The sequence below is a fragment of the Leucopleurus acutus genome (assembly GCF_964270905.1).
Source record: "Leucopleurus acutus genome assembly, chromosome: 19".
Classification (NCBI taxonomy): Eukaryota; Metazoa; Chordata; class Mammalia; order Artiodactyla; family Delphinidae; genus Leucopleurus; species Leucopleurus acutus.
The window spans coordinates 50,902,131-50,911,679 of NC_139161.1; the positions used below are offsets into that span (position 1 = coordinate 50,902,131).

At 45.0% G+C, this 9,549-nt stretch overlaps 1 protein-coding gene across 2 annotated transcripts in view; it reads right to left on the minus strand.

Moving 5' to 3' along the window:
* RABEP1 (rabaptin, RAB GTPase binding effector protein 1) overlaps window positions 1–2,749 on the minus strand; it is a 104,209-nt gene extending 101,460 nt beyond the window's left edge. For both annotated transcript variants that reach the window (XM_082860192.1, XM_082860191.1), the window contains exon 1: window positions 2,527–2,749. In XM_082860192.1, the coding sequence (XP_082716318.1) occupies window positions 2,527–2,560 (34 nt within the window). In that variant the 5' untranslated portion in view covers window positions 2,561–2,749. The remainder of the gene's footprint in view (window positions 1–2,526) is intronic.
* Between the last annotated feature and the right edge of the window lie 6,800 nt (window positions 2,750–9,549).

Sequence of the window (9,549 nt, forward strand, 5' to 3'; positions counted from 1 at the left end):
GGCTGGGCCCGTGAGCCATGGCCGCTGAGCCTGCGCGTCTGGAGCCTGTGCTCCGCAACGGGAGAGGCCACAACAGTGAGGCCCGCGTACCGCAAAAAAAAAAAAAAAAAAAAGTTTTCGAAAAACTTACAAAAGAAAAAATTAAAGAGAATTAAAAGAAAATTATTACATTTTACCCTGTCGATTTACACACAAATGAATTCTTTTCTTAATCTACGATATCTCCATGAAAAATAAACCTATGTCAAAGAAGGAAAAGAAAACAATGTCAACGTAAAATAAAACTGCCTCTAAAATGGGATACCTGGGAATTCCCTGGAGGTCCAGTGGTTAGGACTCTGCGCTCTAACTGCCGAGGGCCTGGGTTCAATCCCTGGTCAGGGAACTAAGAGCACACAAGCCACGCAGTGCAGCCAAATAAATAAATAAAATGGGATAAAAGCTAGATTAAAGTCAAAGAGTAAAGTTATCTTTTACTGCCAGTTTAACTCAAAAGAATTCTGCAACTGTTTGGTTTTTTTGTTTTTGTTTTTGTTTTTTGATATCAGCAGGGCTAGGAAATTCAAGCATGCTTAAAGCTAAAGTGTTAAGAAGTGATCTATGTTAAGTTCAGCCAAAGAGAAAAATTAAATCCCCAAGATGAACTTCTAAGACACTGATACAAAGCATTCAAATACACCGAATTCTCTCTCCTTCTGTAAACAGTAGCTGTGGCTGCTCATTTACTACATTAACTGAAAATAAATACTGCAATCTATGCAAACTAAATCTCATCCCACTGTCACAGGATTTGAAAAACAGGGCATAAACCTGTACTAAGAATACAAGATTTCCTAAAGCTAATTTTTCCTAGCCTCTTTCAAGTGCTTAGTCACTTCTGCCTATTTACAAGGAAGACCATTTCACATCTAGAAAGAGGCAGGGAATTTTGATTCCAGACTGTCATGTCACCTGAGCCGTCCTAGACGTTTGTTTCCATGCAACTCAAGAGAAGGCAGCTGCCAGCTAAGCATACCTACCCCTCCAGATCAGAACCAGAAGCCACTGGGGCTCTCTCTATTCTGCCTCTGTCTGCAAAAACAAAGAGGTGTTTGTGGAAACGGGAAGTTTTCTTCCCTGACACCAAATGCAAAAGGTGAGGATTAAAATGTAGCCTGAAAACATCCCTGTTTCCTCTAACAGTCCACCAGAAATGCCTCCCTTCTGTTCTACTGAAACAGAAACAGCAACCAGATTCTTACACAACTCCAGATGTGGGTACCAGACATGTCTCCTTAGGCAACTAACAAAACCTAAAACTAGAAGCAAAAAGGCGTTGGAACACACTTCCAAGAAAGCAGCTAGCATTAAAATCTGATAACATTGTTTCAGGTTCCTCAAAGGCAACAAAAGAGAGTAAGGTCTTCATGAAAGATTATTTTAAGAGACAATCCTAGGCAAAGGCAGGTTTTTAAGGACCTACCATGGGCCCAGCACCAAATCCCGACATTCCACTCACACAAGATTCTAAGCACACACGCTGATTACAGAAATACACCTGAAAGAACTCTCTCGCCCAGATACAGCAGTACCTTGCCAAGGACCAGGCACAGTCTTTCCAAACATAACTCCAGGTAGTAAAACCTGGAACCACGTGGTCAATCTCCGAAGCAGAGCTTAAGCCAATTTCCCAGAAGGTCATGAAGGACTGACAACCACCTGGGACTAATTAGGATGGGGCTCTTTTTCCTTCCTTGGATATAAGTGCTATAAAAGACACGCTTCCTCGACTTCACCATTCTCCTCATTATTTCCAAAAAACGCCTTAATAATACTAACCGGTTTACATAATACATGTTGCCTCCTTTCTAAGTAAAATATAAAGGCTCGAATTAACCTCTTTTCATGAGAATACTCAAGTTCAAAAAGGCTAAGAAACCTGCATAGTGCTTGTTAGTGAAGGCTCCAGGTCCTGCAGACGCCCAGGCCCCAGCACTTACCATTAAGCCACAATGCCTCTCAAGGAACGCTACTAAATCCAGCTACTGATCCCAACCAGTTTCACGACACAAAACTGAGCTCAAAGCGCTCAGTGGCATGGATGGGGGGCGGGGCGCGGGGAGGGCACATCACCACTACCTAAGCAATTTTTTTTTCTTTAACGAATATAGCACATGTTCCTGATTTCCATCCTCCCCACGGGCAGAACCCACGTGCCGGCCCCACCGCTACCCACAGCAGCTCCCTCTCCACGGTCCCCAGCTTCTGCCTGGTCCCCAGCAGCCCCCTCACGCCCCTCCCTCCACCCCCACCCCCACCCCAGCCAGGGCTAAAACCGGCACCTCCCGCCCCCTCCCCAGCGACGGCCGCCCAGGCCCCCGCACCGCCCTCGCGCGCAGCCGGCGCCGGAACCCGCGCGCTCCCGCCTCCGCCCGGCAGGGTCACCCCCGGGGCCTGCGCGCGCCCTTCCCGCCGCCCGGAGGTCTCCCCGCGACGCCGGCGCCGGGCAGGCCGCGCCCGCCGCGCCTGCCATGGTGGGCGACTCACCGTCAGGCTGAGGAGCCGGGCCCGGCTGCGCCATGGCCGGGCGGCCGGCCTCGGGGAGCGGGGATGGGCGGGGAAGCGGCGTCCCGGGCTCCCACAGGCTCAGCTGGCGGAGGAGGCGTCGACCGAGCCGCCGCCACCGCCGCCCAGGGAGGAACCGCTAAGGCTGGAGCCGCCGGCGCCGCCACAGCCGCGGGCAGAGACGGACCCGAGCGCCGACCTCCGCCTCCTCATCCTGACAGCGGGAAATAAGCAGCGCGCAGGCGCGGGGGGATGGGGCGGCACGTGACGTCCCCCTGAGGGAAGGGGCGGGGCTTCGCGAGGGGTTGGGGAGCGCGGCGCGAGGGGGAGGCTGAAGGAGGAGCGGAGCGGGCTGTGGGAGCGCGGCGGGTAGGGTGGGGTGGGGGAGGGGGAGGCTGAATAGGGAAGGAGGGGGAGAGGGAAGAGAAGGAGAGTGGCGGCGGGGTAGGCCCGGCCTTGTGCAGGGGCCGCTCCGGGCCCTCCGCCCCAGCACAGAGGCAAAGAAAGAATACTAATGAAAAGAAGGGCGAGAGAGTAGGCTAGTAGTGGCTGGCAAATCCAGCCACTGTCTGTTGTAGCTGTGTGACCTTGGGCGAGTCACTTAACCTCTTTGAACCTCACAGCCTTCGTCTGCAATAATGGCTATTAAAAGTTTAAATGAAGTGAAGTGTGCGGAACTGTGTCTGACGTCCTTTCCATTAAGCACCTATATAGGATGTGACTTTTAAGTTCCAGGTACCGTGATAGGTGCTGGCGATACTGCCAGACACAGTTCCTGCACCCGTGAGGAGAGAGGGGAGATAGGCAGACAATACCGCCCTTACACCTGTGCATAGGCACCATACATTAGAGGCACACCTCTACCCCAGCTCTGTCCACATTCCTTCCACAGGTTCTAGGGGACATGCCCACATGGTGTCTGTGTCTCTCCTTCAGGACCAAGTTCTGGGAACTTGTGACCCCAGAATTCCCTCCCCAAATGGCTGGGCTCTTCCCAGGTCCATCTTCTCTAAGGCAGAGTCTGTGGATCCCTAGAAGTGGCTAAGGGGCAGCTGTGTTTGGGGCAGGGGGCACATCACTTGGACATTTGAGCTTCTGTGTACACAGATCCCTAGTGCAGGAGAGAGAGATGGGAAAAGATGGCAGGTGGGCCAGGGCCAGGGCTCCCACCAGCACCTCATTCAAATGCATAAACCTGAGGAGTCCAGGAATTCTAAATTTGAACCTGGTCTTCCATGTCATTAAAGATGCATATTTGTCAAGATAGAATAGAATATATTAAGATTAACAGTTGGAGTGATTTATAATTTTAAATAATTTAGGTAGACATGTTGCATCTGTTTGTACTTTTGCCCCAAACCCTGCTAACATTAGGGAAGGACCTATATACAGACTTGAGTTTTTTAAGCAGTTAATATATTCGAATGGCTGGTGTGCCTTTTATAGAGCAAGCAGGGTGGCTTCCCCAATCCCCCATTAAATGACTTTCCTGGATAAGCAGATCCATGCTGAACATGGAGACCTTTGTCCAGGATAGGACAGCCCAGTGCACCCTCTCTCTGGTGATGACCAACACAAGGCAGGAACCATAAAGATAGCAGATGCTGATGCCCTCCACAAAAGGGGCTCCTCCTAGTGAGCAAGAGGCATGTTTATTGCCATTGATAATCTGGGACTTGAAGCCAGGCCCTCAAGATCAAGGTCACTCAGAAAGGATCAGATTGCTGATCTAAACACATAGAGCTCCCCAGGCAAAGGAGGTGGTTGAAAAAGCCATTTGGAAATCACATCACGGAGGGGTTATGTACATTTTCATATTTTTAGGTAAACTCTAAGACCCAGGAATTCCACCCCCTAGGCATATGTTTTAAAGAAAATTAGTGTGTGCTCAAAGCCTTTATTAAGAGTAAAAGACATGATTCTTATATTTTGAAAGAAATTGGGAGATAAGATTTAAACACATGTAATGATTGCTTATCAATTACATTGTACATGTGCCATAGGAGACACAAGAATATCTAAGGTGGCATAGTTTATAATACAATAAATAAATAACCCAAGTGTTCATCAACAGAATAGATAAATAAATTTTAAAATATTCATACGATGGAATATGCTACAGCAATAATAATGAACAAACTACAGCTACATATTCAATGGAGATGAACCTCACAAACATAACTTTGAGAAAAAGAAGTAAATTATAAAATAATACATACAGCATGATTCCATTTATATAAAGTTCCAAAACAGGCAAAACTAAACCTCATGCACACATAGTTGGTAAACTGTAAAGATGGAAAGAGAACCACCATCACAGAAGCCATGACAGTGATTCCTGAACCAGGGAGGGAAGTGCATGGCATAAAGGATAGTACCTAAAAACCTATCTTCTATGGTGCTGACAATATCATATTTCTTAACCTGGGTCCATTTAAACTAATTGTAAATCTGGGAAGCTGATGTCGTTTAGGTGAGAAAGATTTGGGAATATTTGCCACTTACAAACTTAAAAAGAGCAAATTCGATGCAACTGCTGAAAAGCACTCATTCCGTGCTTCATTAATAGAGCCACAGAGACTCTTGGTAGAATTCACCATTGGAAAAAAAAAGAGTCACAGTGTGTAAATTACAGGAGGTGATGCCTGTCCTGCACTTTGCCCTGATTAGGTCACATCAGCAGTGCTAGCTGTGTTTGTTCTGGGCACCATTATATGCTGCCGGCTGGTGTGGGCAGAGTCCCAGGGAATGAAGAATCTGAAAATTATTCTCTGATGGAAATATCAGGCAAAAGTACTCTGGGGGTAAAAAAAAAAAAAAAATGACTTGGGCTGTGAAGACTGTCCTCAAATCCTGGCGGTCAGTGGGTACTAAAGAAGAACTTTTTCTCAGAGTTAACCAGAGAGAAGGGGCTACCTTTCAGGGAATGAGATCCCTGTCACTGCAAGTGTACAATTAAAGCTGGCTAACAAAAAAAAAAAAAAAAAGCTGGCTAACAATTGGTCAGAGGTGGTATAGAAGGATTCCTGCTACATCTGGGGAATTAGACTAGATCATCTTTACAGTCATTTCCAGCCTCACGATTCTATAATACTAATGACAATAATAAGTTTGCTGCATTTTAAAGTTTACTAGGCACTTTCTCATTTATTATTTCATTTTACTCCTCACAAGAACCCAGAAGGTGGACAGTAGGCACAGAGTAGATAAACCAAATTTTCCTGGATAAATTCCATGTCAAAATTCTATCCTGTGGTTTCTAGCTAGTGCAGGCATAGCTATCAGACCAGGTGTCCCAACTTGGCAATCAGCTGATAGTACACAGGAGTGTTGGGGTTCTCTCTCTCTAGGACCCAGATCCTCAAGGGCAGAAAGGGACCAAAGAGTAGGGTTATGGCACCATACTTCTCTGACTTTCAATAATAGATAACTTCAGTGCAGGTGGTGGGGGAAGGACAAGACTCAAGGGGCCTCTACCCCAGGGGCCCTGTCTCCCCACAGGCACATGGAGACTTGGAAAGTCCCAACCTGGATGCTGGCTTCCTCACTAAGAGTTCCCCAGGAAGAGTCCACCAGGGACAGACACCATTATATCCTCAGCCACAATCCCCCAGCCTGGTCCCTCTCTCACTGATTATCCCCTTTTGGTACTAGCTTGTAATACTGCAAGAACAGGATCCTCATCAATAGATAGAGACATACAGGAATAGTCATACTACATCTACAACATGTCAGTGTCAGGCAGTAGCTTTGAACCCAAAGTGGTGATTAGGTGTAAAATGAAATTTTAGCTGACGTAGAAAGCAGACAATGAGGGAATTCCCTGGCAGTCCAAAGGTTAGGACTCCACACTCTCACTGCCGAGGGCCCAGGTTCAATCCCTAGTCGGGGAACTAAGATCACACAGCATGGCAAAAAAAAAAAAAAAAAGCCGAGCTCCCCTTCTAGGATCTGGAGTGGGAAGACGGTGATCAGTGATCATCGCTGCAATTGGTCTTTGCCCCAATCCCTCTCCCAACTGAGAAACATATGGGAGAGTGCCACAAACAGAAGGATGACTTCTCTCTCATACTCTCATGAGATGCAGGTTGATGTCCAGGGAAGAGGTCCAGGCATAGAATCAGAAGACCTGGAATTCTGGCACAGATTAGCTGTTGACCCAGAACACTTTTTTTTTTTTTTTTTGATGTGGACTATTTTTAAAGTCTTTTTTGAATTTGTTACAATATTGCTTCTGTTTTATGTTTTGGCCATGAGGCATGTGGGATCTTAGCTCCCCAACTAGGGATCTAACCCACACCCCCTGCACTGGAAGGTGAAGTCTTAACCACTGGACCACCAGGGAACACATTATTTAACCTCTTTGAGCCCTTGTTCACTTATCTCTAAAATGGGGATAGTAGACCAGCCTTATGGCACATCAGCAGGGCTAAAGAGATAAAGCACCTAACCCCTAACATATATATACAGTAGTTGCTCTGTAAATGTCTACTTCCTCTTCTCCTCCTTCTCTCCTTTCCTTCCTTTTTTTCCTAGATCAGTAGTTTCCATCCTGGGGAAGACAGGTCCCTGGAACTTAGAATTCAGTCCATGAAGCTATTCCTAGAGATCCAGGGCAGAAATTTCCAATATTTTCAAAGCCTAACAGTCCCATTCATACTAGATAATGTCCCAAGACTAAAATGTGAAGTTTCTTTGCTTTGCACAGAAATTATATCACATTGCTTATCTCATGCTGACTAGCAGTTCTTATTCCAGTTCTATATTAACTGGTGATTAATAATGTAGCGGGATTGGGACTTCCCTAGTGGTCCAGTGGTTAAGAATCCACCTTCCGATGCAGGGGACGCGGGTTCGATCCCTGGTCAGGGAACTAAGATCCCACGGGCTGCAGGGCAACTTGAGCCCGCGCACTCTGGAGCCTGAGCGCCACAACTAGAGAGAAGCCCGCACACTGCAACAAAAGATTCTGCATGCCACAACGAAAATCCCGTGTGCCGCAATTAAGACCTGACGCAGCCAAACAAATACCAAAAACAAAAATATTTTAATAATACAGAGGGATCCATTATTATTTAATGTATGTATTTTGCTAGATAGACAAGTATGTTTAGATCTGGTAGTTACTCCCTTCTCTCAGAATTCACCTGTGATAACATTGACCGCACAGTGGCATAATTGCCTGGAAATAAAAATGGCTAACATTTACTAGTGTATACCATGTGCCAGGCACTGGACAAAGTGCTTTACTTTGGATCAACTTGTTTAATCCTCTAAACTGGCAGGAACAGTTGTCAAGTCATTTTATAGATGGTGGGACTAAACAGGTTAAATAATTTGTCTAAAGTCATAGAGCAGTAAGTGATAGAGCTGGAAATCAGACCCAGATTGTCTGGTCCAATGCCCAGGTGGGTAACTCCCAAGCTCTGTTACCAACTAGCTATGTGTCTCTTCCTCCCATTGGGGGAAGATGTCAACTCCCAGAAAATAGGGACAGTCATTTATTTCTAATGTATATCTAGAGCCTAACAAAAGAAGTGCTCAATAAATACCTATTGGATGAATGAGTGAATGGATGGATGAACAAATGAATAACAATAGGAATATATGGAGCAAATAATGAAGAATCCTTGATGGTGAGATGGTCTAGTCTGCAGATTAAACCTGTGTGATTCAATTCTATTTGATCACCATTCATCTTCTCACTTCTCACTGGCTTACAGACCATATTTTAACCATCAATAATAATAATACCCACCACTTAACTGAGCACCTACTATGTGCTAGAGATTCTACCTGTGTTCTCTCCTCAATCCTCATAACACCCCCTTGCAACAGGTTCCATTTATTATCCTAGAACTCAGAGAGGTTAAATGACGTGTCCATGTCACACAGTAAATGGAAGAACTAGAATTCAAATCCAAGTCTGTCTCACTCCAAAGTGTATGCCTTTTTGCTGTCAGTGCTGGCTAACCGTGTCTATCAGATATCAGCAAATACCCCTACATTTCTATGTTATTATCAACTGAATGCATTTTTAGAATTTTCAATGATATCTCCAAAAGTTATGCTTCTTTTTATTTCTCGTTTATTTTTTTCAGATTACTGGATTAAAATTCTAGTTATAATTTTTCAAAGATGCAGATAAAGCAAAGGTAATCCCTCAACCTCTCCTCCTCCCAACACTCACGCAATCCCACACCCCTCTCCAGGGCAAACTACTGTTACCAGCTTTGTATGAATCCTTTCGGACATTTTTTTATGCATCTATGAACATGCAGAAACATGTACCTCTGTTTTATCTTCCTCACATAGATATGATCATATTGTACATTTATTCTGAACTTGCCTTTTTCCTTAATAGTATAGTCAGTACCTATGGCTTTATTTCATTCTTTTTAACTCCCACATAGTTTTCCATTTTGGTAAATGGTTAGGTTAATTAAAGTTTTTCATTACTTACAAGCAATGCTGCAAAGAGCATGCATACCTATCTAGGCACTTATATGAGTGATTTTTCAGGAGACTTACCTACCCCCTTAGAATTACTAGATCAAAAGTCATGAACACTTTTTCATTTAATAGATATTGACAAATTACTCTCAAAAAGTATCACACCAATGATATACCAACAGTGTATGAACACATTTGTTTCTGTACATCTGTGCCAACACTGGTTTTTATCAATCTTCTTTATGTCTGCTAATCTGATGGACAAAAGATTATAGTATATTAATGTCATTTTATTTTTTATTTTTTTAAATAAATTTATTTATTTTGGCAGCATTGGGTCTTTGTTGTTCCATGCGGGCTTTCTCTGGTTGCAGCTCACAGGCTTCTCATTGCAGTGGCTTCTCTTGTTGCAGAGCACAGGCTCGAGGCACGCAGGCTTCAGTAGTTGTGGCACACGGGCTCAGTAGTTGTGGCTCACGGGCTTAGTTGCTCCATGGCATGTGGGATCTTCCCGGACCAGGGCTTGAACCCGTGTCTCCTGCATTGGCAGTC